This window comes from Tamandua tetradactyla, chromosome 5 (assembly GCF_023851605.1).
Source record: "Tamandua tetradactyla isolate mTamTet1 chromosome 5, mTamTet1.pri, whole genome shotgun sequence".
Classification (NCBI taxonomy): domain Eukaryota; kingdom Metazoa; phylum Chordata; class Mammalia; order Pilosa; family Myrmecophagidae; genus Tamandua; species Tamandua tetradactyla.
In genome coordinates this window covers 144,612,022-144,633,412 of record NC_135331.1, presented here as the reverse complement: position 1 = coordinate 144,633,412, position 21,391 = coordinate 144,612,022, and the positions used below count along the sequence as shown (strand labels likewise).

Below are 21,391 nucleotides of genomic sequence, written 5' to 3'. Positions count from 1 at the left end.
AAACAGTGTAATTTATGATTAGCATGGCTTAGTTACTGACACAGTGTTGATCCCTGAAACGTTGGGCAATTCTATGAAGCAAGAATATATTGAACTACTGTCCAAAAGTAGTATAAAGAATAAAAGACAAAGTCGCTACAAAATATCCTTCAGCTACTAAAAAACGGGCAAGAATAAACAGGCATTGAAAGCCGGTTTTTGATATGTATAATTATTTGATATGTCATTCACATATAACTAGCTTCTACATAATCGGTATTTTATTACTTTAGGTACCTGGCAAAAAGTACGGCTTTTGTAAATATATTTTGTTTCCTTCTGCTTACAAAATGGGTCTTCTACCATCTAGAAATTTCATTCTTTTAACTTTTACACAATTACTCAACAGAGAGAATACAATTCTGATATCTTTTGCTTTTTTTATCCAAATCAAAACAATCTGGTCCCATACTTTACTCAAATCCTATGAGCTACAGAAGCAAAACTGTCCTTGCAAAATTTAATAAGTGGATGCAGGCAGCTACCTGGGAAGGGCAAATTATTGAGCTCAATTACGGATCCTGTAATTCTATACTATGACTCTCATTCCTAAGGAGGTTCCATATTCTTATCATTTCCTAGCTCCTTGATATGACAGCTTTTTGTTCTTGACATTCTTATAACTGAAATTAATCTGTCTTCGAGTTTTAGGTCAGCTTTTTCCATTTGTCGGTTGTTAAACCACTGTGGAAGCGATATCTGGATAGTCATAGCACGGCAATTTTGAGGTCTGTTTTTATATTAACCTGCTTTCCCCACAGGTTCGCTTTCGTCTCTCGCCCTCTCTGGTTTTTTTCCTCTGTTGCTCAGTTCCTTTTACACTCAAGCTGTGTAGGGGGATTTAAATTCCAACCCGGAATACGGAATCTCTCGTCTTGCATGACGGGAATCGTAGTTTTCTTGACTCTCTCTAAGCGCGTTTTACTTCGATTTCTCATCAGGGCGAAAACCTACAACTCCCAGAATGCCCCTTAAGTGTCCGCCACTATGCGCACGCGCCCTGAGGCCGCAGGATTTGAATCGGCGGCGTTGTTATTGACGCCATATTGGGGCCGGCGGCGGGTGGCAGAGTCATTACAGTGGAAGGGGAAGTGGTTGGACGTATTCTCTTGAGCTCCTGCGGCCGCTTCACTTCTCAATCCCTCCGCATCGACCGCCTCTGCCCACTTACTGACCCTTGTCGGGCGCTTCAGGACCCGTGTTCCAGCCACACACCTCACAGAGCTGGTATTAACTTCCGAAGGGAACCGGTCTCAGCGCAGGACTGGTCAGGCGCGGCGCAAACGCTCGCACGGACAGCGGGGGCGACGGGAGCCTCTCCCGGGGGAGCAGCGCCTGAGGAGGCGGAAGAGCCCCCTGACGCGACTGGCGTGAGCTGCTGCCACCGCCCCTTCGGCTCTCGCCCCGGCGGGCCCGGCACTGCCCCTGCCGCGGAGGCAGTGGCGGCGGCTTTTTCGTCTTCGACCGGCGGTCCGCGACCTGCTTTCTCCTGAGCCCGTCTGTTAGGCTCTTTCCGAGTCCCCGCTCCCCTTCCCCCTTCCCTGGCCCTCCCCCTCCCGTCACCCTTCCCCGACCCGTCCGAGCCGGGAGCTTGGGCTGCCCCTGGCCATGGCGTGCGGAGCTACTCTGAAAAGGACTCTAGATTTCGACCCGCTGCTGAGCCCGGCGTCCCCGAAGCGGAGGCGATGTGCGCCATTGTCGGCGCCCACCTCGGCTACCGCCTCCCCCTCTGCCGCGGCCGCGGCCACTGCCGCCTCCTTCTCGGCCGCCGCCGCTTCGCCGCAGAAGTATCTCCGAATGGAGCCTTCCCCCTTCGGCGACGTCTCTTCCCGCCTCACCACAGGTGGGTCCCAGCCCCGCGGCCGCCGTGGTGGGCGAAAGAACCCGGGCATAGGGGCGCGGGATGCGGCCCCTGGCCTGGGGGTAGTGGACAGGCTCCGGGTTCTTGGCAAAGTAGTCGGACACCCGCGTTTCTTTTAATTTGCTCCTCCGGCTACGGAGACACAATAGAAAATGGCCTTGTGTCAAGGGCGCTTGGGGGGGTGGGGTGAGTAGGAGCCGTGCCCTGCCGGTATTATGGGGAAGAGGAAGATCCTTTTCTTTGGGCCGAATGACTGGACTTGAGTGTTTCCGTAGTCTGGAGAGCCCCAGCGGAAATGCTCAAAGAAGGCGATATTATTCATAAATGTCGGCGAGAGAAGGGTCACGTTTAACCCGAATCTTAATGTCTTATTTGCCTGAATCGATCGGTTGCAGCTATTAACTCTATAAACTGGTTGGTTTGAGGCGAGGGGCAGCCCCTCCTTCGGTTCAGAAAGGGCTGATTTTAGCATAGAGGGGGTTGGGTGGGGGTTGGGGATGAGTGTCACTGGGGCAAGATCTAGGCCTGTCATTAATCACCCACAAGAAAGCCACTTTGGCTGAGTCAAGACCTGTTTCCCTAACAGGGTCAACAACAAAGAAAATGCTCTTCTCGGTTATGGTAACGTGACCACACTATACTTCAGACCTTGAGAAATTCTGAACTTTTAGTGAAAAGCAAATTGTACTGAAATACGGGCTGAACAGTTGTTTTTAGTTGGAAGTGCTTTTTCCTCCCCAATGAAGTATGTTAGGAGCAAAAAACACCTAGGCGTTAAGAACTATGACTTGTTCCAATCCAGGGGACTTCAGACTATTTTTTCTTTTCAGCTTGAAGCATTTCCTGAAAGTGACTATAGGGAAAAGCTTTTTGGCTGCTTTGTATACCATGTGTATTCACAGTTTTTCCTATATGTTGTAAGCCTTGTGTGTAGCTGGCACAGACCAAGGATAGGCTTTTGTCGACTTAAGGGTAAATCTGTTTCCTTTGTGTGTAACATGCAAAGGTTTTGTGTATGAGCCTTGGTAATAATATGCCTTTGCATTGCTGGATTTAATTTTCGTTTTATTAGTTATGTAAAAAAAATTGTGGGTAATCTATATCCCCAACTTAAACTTTTTTTTAAGGAAAATCTGAGGGGACCTTCAAATACCCAGGCTACTTATCTTTGCTATTAAAGTATTTGATCTAACTTTAAGGATATGCAGTTTTAGAGTTGTAGTTGAGCCTTCAAAGGAATTCACAGATAATTTTATCTAAAGACTATACCTTAATGTCTTCTATAGAAAAACATACGTTGATTTGTCAGATTTTACTTAAAAAAAAGAAAACAGCAAATAATAAAAATGATGTTCCTGATGTTGAATTTTACTTTTAGAGTCTTTATAGTGAAATGGTATAAAAAAATTTGTACTTTGCAATTAATAAGGCCATTTAAAAACAGCTGTAACTAATCAACAATTTCAGTCTGGGGGTAGAATTAATACAGTTTTGGGTTTTGCAATTAAAGTATGAACCAGTGTAAAAATAGTCTTGAGCATATGGTAAAGGATCCAGGAGTTGTAACATTTTCCCCACTTTAAAATAATGTATTCAGAAAGAATTGTGATCCATTGAAAACTTGTATGTGGGTGTAGCCGGGGTTAATGAGTTGGCTCCTAATTATCTAAAATTTCAATTGATTAAGTATAGTAAAACCACTAGAATTACTGCAGTTGTCTAAGTGACTAATTGAAATTCACATTCATTTTCCAAAATATACTGTCTTCTGTTCTTCAGTGCTTTTTGACATCTATTTTGACATCTAAAATCACATCCTAACTGATTTTATTGTATGTTAAAAATTAGTTATTTCAACTAATTTGAATATTAATGTAAAAAGCTAACTTGGGAAAATCAGTTAAAATGACCTAAGTTTTGAATTACTAAAATAGTTTATTTTTCACCATAAATTTGAATGACATCTTAAATGTAATATTTGGCTTTGTGTTCACATGGCCAGTTCTTGGTGTACGCCTGACTTATTTTTGTAATAATGTTGTCATAATGGGAGCTGCAGTGTTGTGTAGGTATCAAAGAGCTTCCCAGTGTGCATGTCATTCAACTTGGAAATCGTTTTCCCATGTACCTAATTTTTAGATTTCTGTTTTTACAGTGGTGATTCTTAAACTTTACAAGAGTGAATATACCCATATATCCTTAGTTGAAACAGGTAGCTGGTATCTGAAGTGGACAGTGTGGCACAGCAAGTTGAAATTGACTGGGGCTCTGTTGGAACTCTTTGTTTTTCTTTTACTTCTGTGATTTTAAATATAATTTGAATAATTAAGAACTATAGTACTGAAGAGAATATAGTATTGTATATTATAAAATTTGTCATTGTTCTTTTCTGGATGTATGCATGGTGTTTTCTCATGGTGTGTTTTAAGGCATGTTGGGGCTTTACCGATAATCTTAAGTCTATCTTGGATTTGTTTTAGATCCTAGCTATTAATTTAGTCATCCCAGGAAGGTGATTCCAAAGTTCGTCTTGACAGACTGTTCATATTTAAATCAACACTTTCCAAACTGTTGAAACTTAATACCAGGAAAAATGAGCTTTAGTTATGCTAATTAGCACTGTGACTTTTTTAGGGAACCCTGATGTGTAATGTATCCTAAACCTGGCTCTTGAAATACCTATTTATAGTACCTTGGGTATCCAAAGGAAGTCTTTCAGAAATGCTGTTCAGGGTCTAGGCTATGGCAGCAGTTGGCAAACTATGACCCTATTTTTTTTTAGGTACAGTTTGGGAGCTAAGGATGTTTTTGCATAGTTGGAAAAGAAACAAAGAAGGCTTATTTTGTGACACATGAAAATTATGTGCACTTCCGATTTCAGTGTCCATAAATACAACCATCTTCGGTCTTTTTGAGTATTGCCCACGGCTGCTTTCACGCAACAGCAGCAGCATTGAGTACTTGGGATAGAGACTCTGTTGCCCCAAAGTTCAAATATTTACTGTTTTCGCCTTTTGCAGGAAAAGTTTACCCACATCTGTTCTAGGATGTCAGTGGTGAGGTAACTGGATGTGGAAAAGGAATAATGGATGATGAGTGGAGGTGTGCGAGCTGGGGAGTTTGGTTGAAGGTTAGAAGCTTGAATACAGTTGGGGAAATTAATGCCCTCTAATAGTTCCATCAGTACCAATTCTGGAAAGTTAGTTGAAAACAAATTCAGTGTTCTAACCCTCTGTGTTGTTTTTTGAAGCCTCTCAGAATATTACAGCTGAAGGATTGTCATGGCATTTTCAAGAAACAAATTAATAGAACCAGAATATTACTCAACATTACAAGAAACTCAGTCAAATCCAACTCATTGTTTTCATAATTGTGTAGTGAATGAATGGTCTGTGGGTATCAGCTTATTTGAGAGTTTACTAAAGCACATTCATATCCGTTGTTTTTGTCTTGGTGTCATTGCTTTAGTCTGCCTTAGGACTTGAGTTGGATGAACAGTTAAATTCCTTTATAAGAACTCATTGTATTTGTTGGAAACTTGCCATTAAAATTGGAAACTGCAGCTTGTGAATGGGGACGGGTATACAGGAGCATAAATTGTTCACTAGACATTGAAGCATGCCTGCAGAGACACCAGCTGGCTTAAATGAAGTATAAATGGTCTAGGCAAACAAATGAAATATCTGTTGGAGGAGGCAGCAACTCACTTCAGATGCCATTTATATGGAACCAGAAGTGTTTTAATATTTTGTAGTTCTTTAGACAGCTGTTAAGTTGCTTCTAGTTTCTCAGTGGATTTGGCAAATAAATGGTTTGTATTGGTCTTTGTACTTTGGATTTTAAACCTGATATTTTATTTAGGATTGTATATATAGCTTCAGTTATTTTGTAGTTCTGTGAATTATGCATTCAAGAATGCTGTAAGTTCTTGGCCATGAAAACCAATAGTACAGATGTATTCATTATTGAACTGTTTTAAATATAGAAAAATAAAACTTAGGCACAGAAACACAGGGTAAATATGGCTAGATCAAAGGTTAGCCCTTCTTTCTGTATGGATCATCCCACCCACCATGGTTGCCACAGAGACATAATCCGAGATATGAGGGAGAGTAACCAATTTCTTCAATTCCTGAATGGAATGTATTACACCGGTAGGTCTTTTCCTAAGTGTTAGACCCATGAAGACTCGTTTTTGTTTTCAAAGGTTGATGATAATATAAGAAAAGATTTGAGTGGAAGATACCCAGTTTGTGTATTTTTCCTCCTTGAAAAGATTAAAAAATTTTTTTTCTTCTTACGTTAAAAATGTAAAGTGATAGATTGGGTTGAGTTTGTACTTTTTGGACATTCTGATCATTTATTTCTAAAGGAATTGAATTAAGTTATAGCAAATTTCTCAAGTGATGAAGTCATTACAGCTATATTGAGCAGTTAATTTTTGCAGGTAAATTAAAATTCTAGTGTTTGTCAGTTTGTCAACTTTGATACTTATTTTGCATACTGATCAAAGTTAAAATTGTGCCAGGTTTTGTAGTCTTTGGGTGGTGGTAATGGTGGTGGTTTAAAATTCCCAGACCTAAAACAGCATTTAATATACTTTCAGTTTGCCTTGGGTATAACTTACTTTCTTTCCTCTTTTAAAAATCTTGTCGTTAGTTTTTATGTATCATAATTGTCACAGACAGGTCGTACTAAAAATGTACTAGTGCTTTAGAACATTTTGATTTTATTGAAATTGTAATTTTTCCACTAATACAATTTTTGAGTTTGACTTAATTTTTAATTTCTGAGTTTACTTATGTACCTGTTTTAACATTACTAAAAAATCAGAATGCTTCCTTGAAACTCATTTGAGTTCCAGATACTGTGCTGCAGAGAAGAAAAGATATTTAAGACAAAGACTTCAGGGATTGATAAGAGCAGCCATCACTGATATTTATCTTTCTAGCTATTAAACTTGAATAAAATCCTTAATCTTTATGTTTTATCAGTATATCTATTTTAATTCCTTGTGGACATTTTCCAGATTAGATTATTATCACCTTTGGCAACCTAAGTAAAGTATTGACTTGGTTTACTGGTTAAATTACACTATTTTACTGCCCTTGAAACCTTAAAAATGATCTTAGGTGAAGGTTGAAGCTTGTTTACTTGCTAAATTTTTGAAACACTGTATATTTTGACTTTTGGCTTAGCATTCATTTTAATTTTCTGTGTACGTTGATTCTTAGAAAACTGCCCTCCCCCACCCCAAGCCCCCTAAAAAGACTAAATGGAAGGAAGGACTGGCAAGAGTAACTTTTGAAAAACTTTTCTGGGTGGTAGGATTGGTTAAAAGTATAGGAGATTTTAGGGGTATCTGATGCTTTAATGAACAAACAACCCCCCTCTCCCAATAACCAGTAATTTGCTTTCTGTTTCTACAAACTTGTTGTTTCTAGTCATCTATTGTTAATGATGTCATACTTTTTTTTTTTTTTTTACATGGGCAGGCACCGGGAATCAAACCCGGGTCCTCTGGCATCGCAGGCAAGCATTCCTGCCTGCTAAGCCACTGTGGCCCGCCCGATGTCATACAGTTTTTGTCCTTGTGTGTCTTGATAACTGAGCATAATGTTTTCAAGGTTCTCTCATGTTACAGCATGTTCTCGTAACATTTTTTTCTTATGGCCAAATAATAATTCCATTGTGTGTATGTACCACATTTTGTTTATTCATTTTTTCATGGACATTTTGGGTTGTTTCCAACTTTTGCCTATTGTGAATAATGTTCTTGGTGTCCAAGTATCTGTCTGTGACCCTGTTTTCATTCTCTTTGTATATATATATATATATACCTAGAAGTGGGATTGCTAGGTAATTTTATATTTAAAGTTTTGAGGAATTCCCATATAGCTTGTCACAGTAGGTACACTGTATTTACCTTCCCACCAATAATGCACTAGAGTTCCTCTTTCTCTAAATCTTCTCCAATACCTGTTAATTTCTGTTTTGTTTTAATAATAGCCATTCTTGTGGGTATGGAGTGGTATCTCATTGTAGTTTTAATTTGCATTTCTTAATATGCAAACCTTAATGAGGTTGAATATGATCTTCTCATGCACTTTTTGGCCATTCATTAATCTTTTATGGAGAACTAATAATGTCTATTTGAGTTCCTTGCCCAATGAAAAATTTTTTTTGTTGTTGAATATTAGGAGTGCTTTATATATTCTGGATATTAAACCCTTAACTGATATATGGTTTGAAACTGTTTTCCCCCATTCTGTAGATTCTGTTCAGTATCTTTGTAATTTTCTTCAACACACAAAAGTTTTTAATTTTGACAAAATCAAATTTATATATTGTTTGTTGCTCCTGCTTTTGGTGTCGTATCCATTGCGAGTCCCAGGTCTTAAAGATTTGCCCTTTTGTAAAGAGTTTTATAGTTTGACCCATTTTGAGTTGATTTTTGTATATGGGTGAGGTAGGAGGTCTACCTTTTGCATGTGGATATCCAATTTTCCAAATACCCATTGTTGAAGAGACTATTCTTTCCCCACTCTATGCATGTACTTACACCCTAGTCATGAATCAATTGACTGTCGATATTTGGGTCTGTTTCTGGCTTTCATTTGTGGTCTTTTGATGTATTTATTTATCTTTATGCCAAGACAACATTGTTCTGATTACTTTGGCTTTGTAATAGAATCTGAAATCATGACGTATCAGTTTTCCAGTCCTGTTCTTTTTCATGATTGTTTTGGGTAGTAGGGGCTCCTTTCAGTTCCACATTGAGGATTGTTTTTTCCTGGATACTACTTGACAACGAAAGGTTTTGAAGTTTTAGGGTATGAGTGTCAGTAATACATCGTGGTAATTCTTCTGTTCTGACTGACATCCTGTTTTTTAACAAGTAGGTTTTCCTCATTATGATTTATTGTGATTTTAGGTACTTGGTGCAATGCTGGTTAAGTGTCATAATATAATGCTGGAGAAGACGGTAGAAGAGAGCTTGTTGCCTGAAGTCAGACTTGGCTCTCCCATATTCCAGCTGTCTGACCTTTCAGGAGACATTGAAGTTAAGCTTCATTTTCCTCCTCTATGAAAATAATGCACACGATAATAGCAGTACCTACTTCCTAGGATTGTTGTGAGGATTAAGAGCATTCCCTGCCGCTGAGTGCTAGAGACATCCTCAAATGGGAGTTTTGTCCAACAGTCTTAATGTCTTCTCCTTTTCAGTGAATAACTTGGCCTCCTACTTCACAGAAAAAAATAGAAGCCATCAAGTGGGAATTTCCTCATTTTCCTGTACCACTACCAACATTTGTGCCTACCCTGTTTGTCTTTTCGTATCATTGTGGTGGAGGGCTAACTGAGATAATTAAGACAATTCACATGTGCTTTTTAGCTGCTGTCTTGAGTCACTCAGAATTTTTGTTAATCTTTTGATTTTTAAATGTTCACAATTACATTAAAAAGTATTTGAGATAAACAACAGTTGATGTCTGGGCTTCCAATCAGTACCCTTTGGTTTGTGAAATGGCCTTTCTTGCTCTTTAAAACATGTGATAGAAAAGCAAATGTGTTTGTTCACTGTCAATCACATAATGATGAACATAAATTCCATTTTTTTGAGAAAGATGCTAGGAAAAGTGAACTTAATTAGATTTAAGTAATTGAGAAATTGTTGTGGAGGTTTTAGCTTTTAAGAACTCTTAAAATGATAGATGCAAGCATTATGAAAAGTTGGAATGGTGTAGAGTGGGTACAAGTTTGGCAAGAGTAAAATATGTTAGCTAGATAGTAAGTTCAGAACAGCTGTTGATAAAGGCGAGGAGCTTAAAATTCCCAGATGACTCCTTGAACTGAGCAAGTCCAAGGAAGCATGTATTAGAAGCAGTGTATGTATGTTAATGCTATATAATGGTTATTACTTGCAAATAGTAAAGAGCTAAACAACAAAAGCAACGGGGTTAACAAATCCCCTTAGATTGTGTGTTTAAACTTAGAGATGTGCTTCTTGGATCTCAGGGACGCGACACCTGATGATAGTTGTTGGATTCCTTGCATTGGTGAGATGCCGTTATGCAGTTTGTAAAATTTATATTTACCTGCAGGGTTTTACAAATTGAGTCATTTATTTCAAACAAGTAATCATTGGCTATTATGGTACTAGTGGAATAGTAGCATTTGACCTGTAATGATTATAACTTTTCTTTCTTTAATTCAGTAAAATATATTTCTAAATTGTAAATTTAGAACTTAATCCAGATGCTTTTAAGGTACTATACATAATACCCTATCATATAACTGTGCATCTGTATTATGCTTATTAGGTAGGAGTCATGCTGATTCAGATAGAAGTTAAAGTTGTAGGAGAGCTCTTACCATACTATGTTAAATTTGGCCCTGGATCCCTTTGAACATAGTAATTTTAAAGTGAATTGCAAATGGCATCAGCTCATTTTTTTTTTTTTTTTAGTCACCTCTTGGCCGGGCAAGAAAATTTGTTTCTTAAGATTCTTTAAAAGTAGAACATAACAAACAGTTTTAGTTTCTGAACAGATGATCTTGTTTTACAAGCTGGGGAAAATAGCTGATTTACAAAGAGGGGCCTTAGTAGCAACTCTTAATTGTGTTTGTTTTAATTTATAAAGTAGAAAGGGTAATGTCTACTATGTAGTTCAGAACTCTAGCGTTCTCTTATTTTATTTGGAACAGTTTCTTAGTTTTAGGTCTTAATGGCTACTGCAGATCTTCTGTACTTAGAGGTTTTCTATACCATTTGTATTTCAAGATTTGTTTTTTAAGCCTATTGAGTTCTCCGTCTATTAAGCACTTTCACTTCACATCTTTTCAAATATCTCCGTAGAGAAATGGAAGATGTTGTTGGCATATACGTTGATACAAAGGGGTCTCATACCTCTAAACTTAAAACTTGTTTATGAAACCATAATATTTTCATCTAATAATGAAGTCAGTAGAAAAACAGTAAGACTTAATGGGTCTGGAGCAAAAGCTTAGTTTTAGGAGCTTGTCTTGTAAGACTTTAGAAAGAAACTTTGACCCTTTCTGCATCTTGTGGTTCTCTTTTAACACATTTTCGTTTGCTTCTAATTCCGTGTTCTTTCTTTTGCTCTCAGTCCATTTGGATGCTGTTTTTCCTTCCCTTATCAGTTCAGTCATTTTTTTATCCCATCACCTGATTTTTCCTGTTTGTATTGTTGGATTTACTCATTGTATCCAGGTTTTCTTTAAGTGATCAGTGTCAACCTAAGAAAAATAAAAGAGCTGAAAATAGGCTTAATACTTCCTCTAGCCAGACTTTTTTTCATGCTTACCTGGATAGATATATTTTTTCCCATTTAATATTGCCAAGGAACATGTTCTGGCTCATTGGTATTTCTTCTACATGTTGAGGAAAATTTTGTTAGCAATCCCAATGGCATTTACCAAATTTGGGAATGAAAATGCTATGAGTCATAGAATTTGTATACCAACTGTCACTTAAACCAATACAGTAGGGGAAAAAATTTCAGGTGTATTTCATGGTAAAGGAGTAATGTAGTTTTTAGCCATTCATAATGAAGTTATCATCTTGACAATTACATATTTTGCTGTAAATGGTTGCTGTAAATTTCATTGTGTCATAAGCTAAATATGAAGGTCATATGATTAAAACTAGAGTATGTTAGTTTGAAAGTGGAGCTTTGATACTTTTTTCCTTTAATGGACCATGGTTTGTACTGGCAACACAATGTCAGATGTTACATGTACTTGGAATAAAATGCCACTTGCTAGTTTGATAAAAGATGGCTAAAGCTAAGTAGCTAATGACTAGACGTATGTACGTTGATATATGGAAGGCCTCTTATCTAGTTGGTGTAGAAGCAGTTTAACTCTGTAAAAATATCTAGATATAATTTAGCAATATAAATTGTGGAATATTGTATCTAGGGAAATTTCTTGAGTTATTAGTTTTATAACTCTTTATACCTCTGAATGAGATAAATTGAGCTTGTGACTTGCAGTTAGCTGTTACTTATGCTGTTGAGATCTTACCCAAGTTAAATTGGACTATTCACTGCATAGCATTGTGATTACATGTTAACCATTATTAGAACATTTGAGGGCGCAGTGAGGGTTAGATTACATAGTTGCATCATATTAGATGTAAAAAGCAGTGCAGGCAATACTATTCAAAATTCTTGTAGCTTTTAAACCGACAGTAGTGATTCCTGGCAAGGATGTAGAACAGCTGGAACTCTCATTGCTGGTGAGAATGCGTACTGCTACAACTGCTCTGGAAAATGGTTTGGCCGTCTCTTATGGAGTAAAAACCATGCCTTACCATAAGATCAGGCAGTCCCATTTCTAGATATTTTAATACCCAAGAGAAATGAAAACATGTTCACCCAAAGACTATTACTTGAATATTCATGACAGCTTTATCCGTAACAACCCCCCAAATTAGAAATAATCCAGTTATTCATTAATAGGAGAATGGATAAATAAATTGTGGTATATATACATACAATGAAAAACTAGTTGTCAATACAAAAGAAGGAATTATTGATTGATGCAACATCACGGATGAATCTCAAAAGTATTATGCTGAAGGAAGTCAGATACAAGTTTTCAGTCTGTATGACTTCATTTATTGAAATTCTAGAAAGACAAAATTATATTAAGACAGCAGAGTAGTTGTGGTGAAGAGGAGTGGGCAGTGATTAATTGCAAAGGTACATGAGAACTTTCTGGGTTGATAAAGTCTTGTTTCATGGTTGTGGTGATTACTAGACAATATGCAGTTGTTAGAAGTCATTGAATTGTATACTTAAAAGTGGTGAATTTTGTTGTTTGTAAATTATACCTTGATTCTTTAGTTTGTTAGTGATGTGTCTAAATATCAGATGGTGTAGAGGTTTACAAATCAAATTTTTAAAAGTTTTGCCATATCTTAATTCTGGTTTAGATCTCTGTTGAGACAATTAAATGAAGAAATTAAGTTTGTTATAAGTGTGCTTTGTACTACTTAGTAATTGTGCTTTAGTTATCTTGTGAAGCAAAAGGAAGACAAAAGTAACCTGAGAAACAAGTTGTGTGTTGACCAAAAAGAGTGTATATAAATCACACAAAAGATAGATAATAAGGACAGTTTACTCTGAGTAAATCCTTAAGTTTCTGCTTGTGAAAAAACATTGGATACTTTGAAGTGCTCTTCTTTATTCTTGATCAAGGTGATTGTAGCTTTGAACAGAAAGTGATGAGAGTGAAGCTTGTCGTCTGCCAGAGTTTGAGATAGATGCCTTGTCCTGGTTGATAGGATGTCCTGGTTGATAGGATGTCGTGGTTGATAGGATGAGTTTTAGAGGATATTTCTGATAACTTGGGAAGCCCATGCATATCGAGATATGCTTATAGTTCAAAAGATGGTCATTTTATTTCACACTGGAAACTTTCTTTTTAAATTTCAAATGTCCGGGAAAAAAACTGAAGATGACTAACTCATATTAAACAATAGTTAAAGTTTTGAAAATTGTAAATACAACTAAAAATTAACACCCATCTTGAAGTTATTCCAATGTGTTTTTGTACTTAAACTACATATATATGTGTGTATATCATATATATGTGTGTGTGTGTGTGTGTGTGTGTGTGTGTGTGTGTGTGTATAAACATTTGTTTACATACAGAAGTTACATAAATGGTATGTATCTTCACTGGATATATCTTTTGCAATCTTTTTATTTATTTTTTTCAGTTAAAATAACAAAATTGTCAGTGTGAAATTTTTAAGGGACGGGTTTGAATTGGGATTAGTACATTTTTTGGGACGTAGTTTCATGTGGATAGCCTATTAATTTAGGAGCTATAGGGGGTGTGTATGTGAGAAAGTGTTTGGAGGGAAGTAGAAACCTCAGATAGGGATATCCTAGAGAGGCGAAACAGTAACTATTTTGAATGAGAAATCTTTCTAAAATAAATCATGTTGGCTTCAAGGGTATGCTGGATATAATTTTACCTCCCTTTTTGATAGTTGTGGATTGATGATAATTGTGTTCATATAGTATAGTGGCTCTCATTGAGTACCTGTTATGTACCAGTTCTACCTGGTGTCCTCCCCCCCTTCATAATAACTCTTTGCTGCTAATGCTATGATGGTCTTAGGTTCTGTAGAGTTTAATGTTAATTAAAAAAAAATTTAATGTTAAGTTAATGTATGAGATATATATATATATATTTTTAATTTGCTGTCTGTTGTTCTGCTGACTTGTGTCTCAATGTACTTAAATATATTTAGTCCTCCCACTTCTCATTATTTATTGGCTTGGAATAGTCTGTTCTAATAATTGTGGTGAATAAATGGGCTTTGAGTTGGGGACTCTTAAGAATCTGAGTAAAATACATGTTTTACTGCACAGAGTCCCTGACCTTTATTTTGTATGGAAGACTTGTATTTATTTTTGCTAATCAGTGCTCAACAAGAATGATATTGTTGAATAGGTTAATTCCAGATGGTGTTGTGTAACTGCTGTTTCTGACTGCATGCCCCCCAAAATGCCAAAACTAATTTCTCTCAAATGTCAACCTTTATGGATATTATTTGAAGGGAATACTTTGGGTAGATTGGTTCTCCTAAACAGTTGTTGGAAACCCAATCCTTTTTTTTTTTTAACTTCAAAGTTTATCTTGCCATTTTAACTTTTTTTCTTTTAGAACAAATTCTGTACAACATAAAACAAGAGTATAAACGCATGCAGAAGAGAAGACATTTAGAAACTAGTTTCCAACAGACAGATCCATGTTGTGCCTCTGAAGCACAGTCACATGCATTTCTCCTCAGTGGACCAGCTTCACCAGGTAATGATAAACTTAATAAGTGAAAGCAAATGTTATTCAGTATGCTAAAAGTGTAGTTCAAATTGTCTTTGGTCTGTTAAGTTCCTGTTTCTTCCTCTGATTAAAAAATATATGTACACATGCACACACATATTGAAGTAATGCGTGGTCTCTTAAAAATAAGAAATATACCTGGATTCCTCCTATCCAAAAACCTGTATATAATTTCCCCAAAGTGGACTTCAGTAGTGCTGTTATTTGTAGCCTCCATCTTGTAAAGTAACAATATATCATCTATTTCTTATAGATGTACTTTGCCTGGCAGAATACTCTGCCATTTTATGGATTTTCTATAATTATGTAGTTATTAGACTCAGAATTTCTTGCAGTTGTGGTATATACATAAATATCTCTGTATATATTCCTTCAGACACTTGTCTTCATAGGATAGGTTCTTAAAAGTGAATTTTCTGATCTTACACCTGTTTGTACCAACATTTTCTTGGAGGGAGTGATTTACAAATACACTTTTTTTAAAAGCAGAAAAATGAGGGCTATTTGAAATATAGGGAGAGGAAAGTTTGAAGAGTAGCTTCTTGCTGACAGAGCCATCAAAAGTGGCTCTTTAGTGAAGTTTTTAAGTAAAATAGTCTTTCTTATAAGACAGTTCCTTTCTTCCATCTTCTCTCCTTCTCTCACTCCCTTTCTTTTTCCCTTCCTTTTTCTTGTGACAGTTCCTTCCATCTTCCTTTTTCCTCTCTTCCTTCCCTCCTCTTCCTTCTTCCCTTTTTTGCAGGGGTATGAAAATCTGGTAGAATAGAAAAAGCAATCAAGGCCGTAACAGTCAAATACAATTCAGAAACATGAAATTATTCAAAACTAAAAATACTGTAGTACTCCTGCTGATTTGGGGAACGGCTATCTAAGTGGATGAAACATGCTGAGTAGAGATGAGGGTTGGAGACTGGACTGTCAGCTGGAGACAGTGATGATCATTCATCAGTTTACTTAGCTGGCAGCTTCAACAAACAAAGCTGGAATTTCAAAGAACCTTAGTAGCTATTTTATAAAGCTGGTGTTCTTGAGCTAGACACAATTCTAACAAGCATCACAGTTAACTGGTTCCAGCTATGTTAGTTATAAAGAACAAGTGAAAGGAGAGGAATTAGGGGGTTTACCACAGACACATACATAGATAAGAAAGAAACAGTAACAGGTGGATGTATATTTGTATGTTTATAAAATAATTGTTGCAGTGTTATAATGGATGACTCATAATCCTAAATTCTTAAAAAAATAAATTTTACATGTTCTTATACGAAATGGAGAATGATGATTTTTAGAAAATCAAAGGGCCTTAAGTAATAAAGAGGAAGCATTTCTGAAGAACTCTTTTTCATGTATCTGAAATGCCAAATGACTGTTAGATTAATACCTTTAAGAACTTTTAACCATAAAATTTGTGTTGCATATTAGGTATATATTAAGCTACAAAGTGATCTCTTGGCTAATATCATTACTTAAGAGACAGAAACTTCATTAAAAAAAAAATAAAATCCAATTAAAGTAAGAAATAAAAATTATCAGTGCTCTTCCTTTTAAGAGCTTGTGGAAATGAGCTTTAATCTTAGTAGCTGTAAAAATATTTGCCCAAAATAATTTCCTTGCTAATTAATAATAACTGGCACACACTGATATTGCAGCTGCTTTTGAGTTTAGTTGCTTTAGAACTTCTTATTTAGTGTGATGTCAACTTAGTTATATGACATTATGTAATTTTGAGCATATTATTATCAGCTTGATGCTTGGACTTTTCCGATGATAGAAATGCTGTTGTATTAATGTTAATTTAATGGTGGTCACTGTATATAACTTATGCTACTTTGATAAGGGGTGACTATCTAGATTCCAGAGAGTTTTATAGTGTAAATAAGTTAATGTCTTTCAAAATGGGTTCAGAGTGTACACATTCTTTATTTTAAACATAAAGGCTTTATTGTACCAACATGAAACCTGTTTTTCTCTCTTGATGAAGGAAAGGCCCTCTAAATTAAAAAGTTTGGAAAATGGGAGTGTGGTAGTGAACTGGTAGTGGAGTAATCTCCAGTTTGTGCTGGGTTGTTACGATATCACAGTATGATTTTGAAGTATAACAGTGTCTTCTCATAGGCATAAATATCATTTGTTACTCCTTTGGGACTAAATGAAATTAAACTTTAGACAAGAGATATTCCTTATTCCTGTTGTAGGAGAGTTTGTAAATTAGTCACCAAAACACTATTGTGTGATATTTGCCAGAATGGAGGCTAGACACAGGCATGCTGTAGGACCCATTCTTGACATTAATGTCTGTTATTAGTATTCTCAGTTTTGTTTGTGTCTTCAGAAATTGTAATTTCTCCACTCCCCTGTAGACACTTAAATTTTTTTTTCCCCTTATATTTGAATATCTTTTGCTGCTTTTTTCCAGTCACAAACTGATAGGATTATCATTTTGGGTCTGTTTTAAGGCTACTTGGGAAATCTTGTGCTAAAACCTGTTAGAAGATGCTTTTAAAAAGAAAATATATATATGTCATTGAAATTATCCAAATGAAACTCCTTTAGTTAGAAGCTAGTTTCTATGATGGCTCTAAATCAGTTGTTGTTTTTGTTCGTTATACATAGGGACTTCATCTGCAACATCATCCCCATTAAAAAAAGAACAGCCTTTATTCACTCTACGGCAAGTTGGAATGATCTGTGAACGTTTGTTGAAAGAACGTGAAGAGAAAGTTCGAGAAGAGTATGAAGAAATATTGAATACAAAACTTGCAGGTGCAAGATGAATTTATTTTAGCATTTCTCAGAAACTCATTATTACTTCCCACATGCAATTCATATCAGATAAATAGCCTTTTCTATATACTGGTATAAAATATTTTCCAAGAACCACAGTTCAGTTCAAGAAAGGAATCGAACCTTCTTGTAGTTCATGACCCACCTTACTGACCTCAAGAAAAAGTATTAGGTACCATGTAGGAGAACAGAAATATTAGTGAACTAGATTTTTCTTTTGATTTACCCTGTGCCTTTGGGATTTAGCTATTTTTATTGATTTAGCTATGGATTTTGGACTTTAAATCTTACCATGATTTAGCCATCAGTCTAGACATTTGAAATACCTGTTTGGTGCTCTTTGCATCATTTTCGTGTATACCAAGCTTCTGTCTTGTGAGAAGTCTGGCATTTTTAAAAACTTCAGGGAAACTTGATAACTAATATGCAGTAAATTTTATTATGTATGATAACTTAATAAAAAATGTTTAACTTCTAATTTTAAGCCACATATTTTACTGCATATAGATATTGTAAACTTTTAGATTCTTAAGGAGTTAAAGTATTTAAAAGAGGCAAGAGAATTCGTTTATATACAGCATCTTTATCTTTTAATCTACTCTTTTTTTCCCTTGTGGCAAATGATTAGGTTACAGGTGGATGTATTTGAATATAATGTATTTTATTATGCTTTCATTGTCCATTCACAGGCTACTTTAAATAAACTCTCAGAGTGGAAAGATACTTTTTTGATTTCAAGTTTTTTGTTTTTTAATAAAACTAGGAAATAAGCCCCATTCAGGTTATAAGTGCCTGTACACGAGGTCATGTGACAGACTAAAACCGACTTCTATGTCATTTCTGTTTGGTGTACTGTTACTATTAAGGTTATGTGGTTGTCTGGCTGAAGTGCCAATTTAGGATTTTTTCACTATATGTCTTGGATTTTCATTTTTCTAGCTTGTGTAGATTAGGGAAAGCCTTTTGTAAATTGTGTAATTGACATGTATCTTTGTTTATAGAACAATATGATGCATTCGTGAAGTTTACGCATGATCAGATAATGCGACGATATGGTGAACAGCCTGCTAGTTGTAAGTATTTCATCTTTGAAGTTATAAACTGAAAACAAGACAGTCTTTTAAAGAGAAGACATTTATTATAATAATTTTCACACCCAAAAATAAAATCATGGAGGATATAGGTGGCAGCATAACTTTACAGGGCTTACTTTTGATTATTTAAATACCTAGAGCATTATTGAGGAAGATCTTGTATGTGTTTGAATTTTGACTTGAAGCTTGTGCTAATTTTCTTTTTTTTTCCCCCTTTAGATGTTTCATGAATCACGTTTTCTGCATTTGTGGGCTGCCTGTTCCTTTTGAGTTGTTGCAGGAGGTCCCAATTATGACATGCAGCAATGCCAATACCCCCCTGTGAATACAGGTTATTTCAAGCTTTTGTCAGTGGCAACCACTCTTAGGCAGCATCTGGTTTTGGAAATTTCCCTAATGTCAGTATCACCTGGATGTGGACCTTTGCTACCTGTATTAATACCAGTGGCCTCGTGTGCTATATCATTACAATTTGGCTTCTTTTATTAATATGTTTGAAAAGGATTAAAGCTGGTATTCTAGAACATGCCCTTCACTGGTTGTGTAAATAAAACTGTAGAATGTCACTTCAGGCTGAAAATTAGTGTGATTTTAATTGTGCACTACAACCAAGCTGTAACCAGTCATTGATAATTTAGAATGTAATCCCAGGACAATATTAAGCAAATAGCCTACTGTGCTTCCTGTGAAATAGGAGGAGGGCATTTCTGTATTCCAGGACTTCTTGGGGTTTCAGAATGGGTTTATATGATTTTTTTTTGGTAGTTTTTATTTATTCTATTAGTCTTTTTAACAAATGTTTATTGCAGCATTTTCCCCCCCCAGTGTATCATTGTTTTACTGCCCTTGTAGTACTGGAATTTAGTTGGAAGAATAAAACATTTACTTCTAACTTGCTTGTTTTTTAATGTACAGATGGGTAGTATGTGAATAAAGCCAGTGTTTTAAATGTCAGTGTTTTGCAGGAATGAAGTTGATTTTGTGATAAGATTTAAAAATCAATCTTTTAACATACCAAATAATCTAAAATTTGAGTGCTACCAAATACCAACCACACATAATTCATCTTAGTAGAAAGATAATAGCTGCATGACAGAATGTTTGACACATAAATAGGTCCATTTTAACAGCTGTAGAATTTTTCCCTGAGATACTAGTAAAATTCATTGATTATGTTTATTTTTTTAAGGATTTGATGTGATATTTGAGCATATTTAACTCACTTTTCATACATGGTGGTTTGGGTTTCCTATAAAGAGAGCAAAAAAATGCTTTAGTAAATTCTTTTGTTGAATTCTAATAGTTTATTTCCATGAATTAATTCAATCCTAAAGGTATTGGGACATATACATTTATAATTGAGGTTATTCATGGAAAGAGAAAAGGATTTTTTTTTTTTCTTTTTAACTTTGGTGACTGTTTCACTGATTTCTTTGTTTCAAAACACCCAGAAAGTGGTGTAGGGATTTCATAAGGTTCCCCGGCAATTCATATGCATTTAGTGTTTGAGAAACATCCTACTATAGTGCAGTATGGTTATAAGGTAGATAATTCACGTGATTTTAAAGGGCTGGTACAGGGATTCTCAGTCCTATTCACTATTCACATTTTGAGCTGATAATTCTTAGTTGTGGGGACTGTTCCGTGCAATATAGGATGTTTAACAGCATCTCTGGCCTCTACCTACCTAGATGCCAGTAGCATCACCCCCTTTTTATGACAGTGGGAAATGCCTACAGATCATTGCCTAATGTCCTCTGGTGAGTAAAACTGACTCCAGTTGAGAACCACTGGTACAGTGGGATAGCGTTTTAGGATGAGAATGCAAGTACTAAGTTAAACAATGGGAGTAGAGTGAGTATAAATACTTTTTATCCTTCTTACCAGTGAAAGCAAGACAGTGAATGTTCTTTTGTTAAATAAGCATATGTGAAGTCTCAAATAGATTAAATTTATTAAAAAACTGTTTTTTAGGGCAGGCCACGGTGGCTCGGCAGGTAAGAGTGCTTGCCTGCCATGCCCGAGGACCTGGGTTCGATTCCCAGTGCCTGCCCATGTAAAAAAAAAAAAAAAAAAAGCTGGTTTTTATACTTGGTTGGAGGGTAAGGTATATAAAAGAAAACTCAGTGCTGTCAATCTAAACAGAACCACTAGTACATGGTTTTAATTTTAGATCCAACTTTGACTAAAATTAAAATCTCCTGTACCGCACATTTTCTACCTATTACTTTACCAGAATGATCTAGATATGCCTATTTACTGATTTTTAGGAAGTATGTGTGAGAATTCCAGAAAATGTGCACGTTTTCTTGGATCTAGTAATAATTAGATGGACTCAATAGTTGCTGTATATCAACTACCTGATCTCAATAGAAAGATAATAGCTACATAGGGATTCTGAATCCTAAAAGTTTGCCAGTAGGTAAATATTTAGTGTCCTCGTAGTTATCTTTCTCTCTTAGTAAAAGGCAGTTCTGATAGAGTGCTGTAAATTTATGTTACTATGTAATGTTTTAGTTCAGATATCAAAGCTCTTTGGCCTATGGCAGGAACTTGACATACACTTGGAAACCATTTTCTCTAGGTTTAACGTTTATTGCATCAGCATTACCTGGAGAGCTTTTAGAGAGGATTCTCGAGTTCCACCCCCAGGACAGTTGGCTTTACAAGATTGGAGTGGGGAGAGGAACTGGAATCTGTTAAAATGTTCCCTTGGTGTATTTCCAGC

At 36.1% G+C, this 21,391-nt stretch overlaps 1 protein-coding gene across 2 annotated transcripts; it reads left to right on the top strand.

Moving 5' to 3' along the window:
• Positions 1 to 1,064: 1,064 nt before the first annotated feature.
• On the top strand, positions 1,065 to 19,555 carry AKIRIN2 (akirin 2). Of its 2 annotated transcripts, none has more exons than XM_077162390.1 (5): positions 1,065 to 1,882; positions 14,609 to 14,752; positions 17,399 to 17,548; positions 18,571 to 18,642; positions 18,883 to 19,555. In XM_077162390.1, the coding sequence occupies exons 1-5, from the start codon at positions 1,648 to 1,650 to the stop codon at positions 18,891 to 18,893; spliced, it is 612 nt and encodes a 203-aa protein (XP_077018505.1). In that variant the 5' UTR covers positions 1,065 to 1,647; the 3' UTR covers positions 18,894 to 19,555. The 2 variants fall into 2 exon arrangements, with proteins under 2 accessions (XP_077018505.1, XP_077018506.1); XM_077162391.1 differs by lacking the exon at positions 1,065 to 1,882 and adding an exon at positions 3,781 to 6,054.
• The last annotated feature ends 1,836 nt before the right edge of the window (positions 19,556 to 21,391 follow it).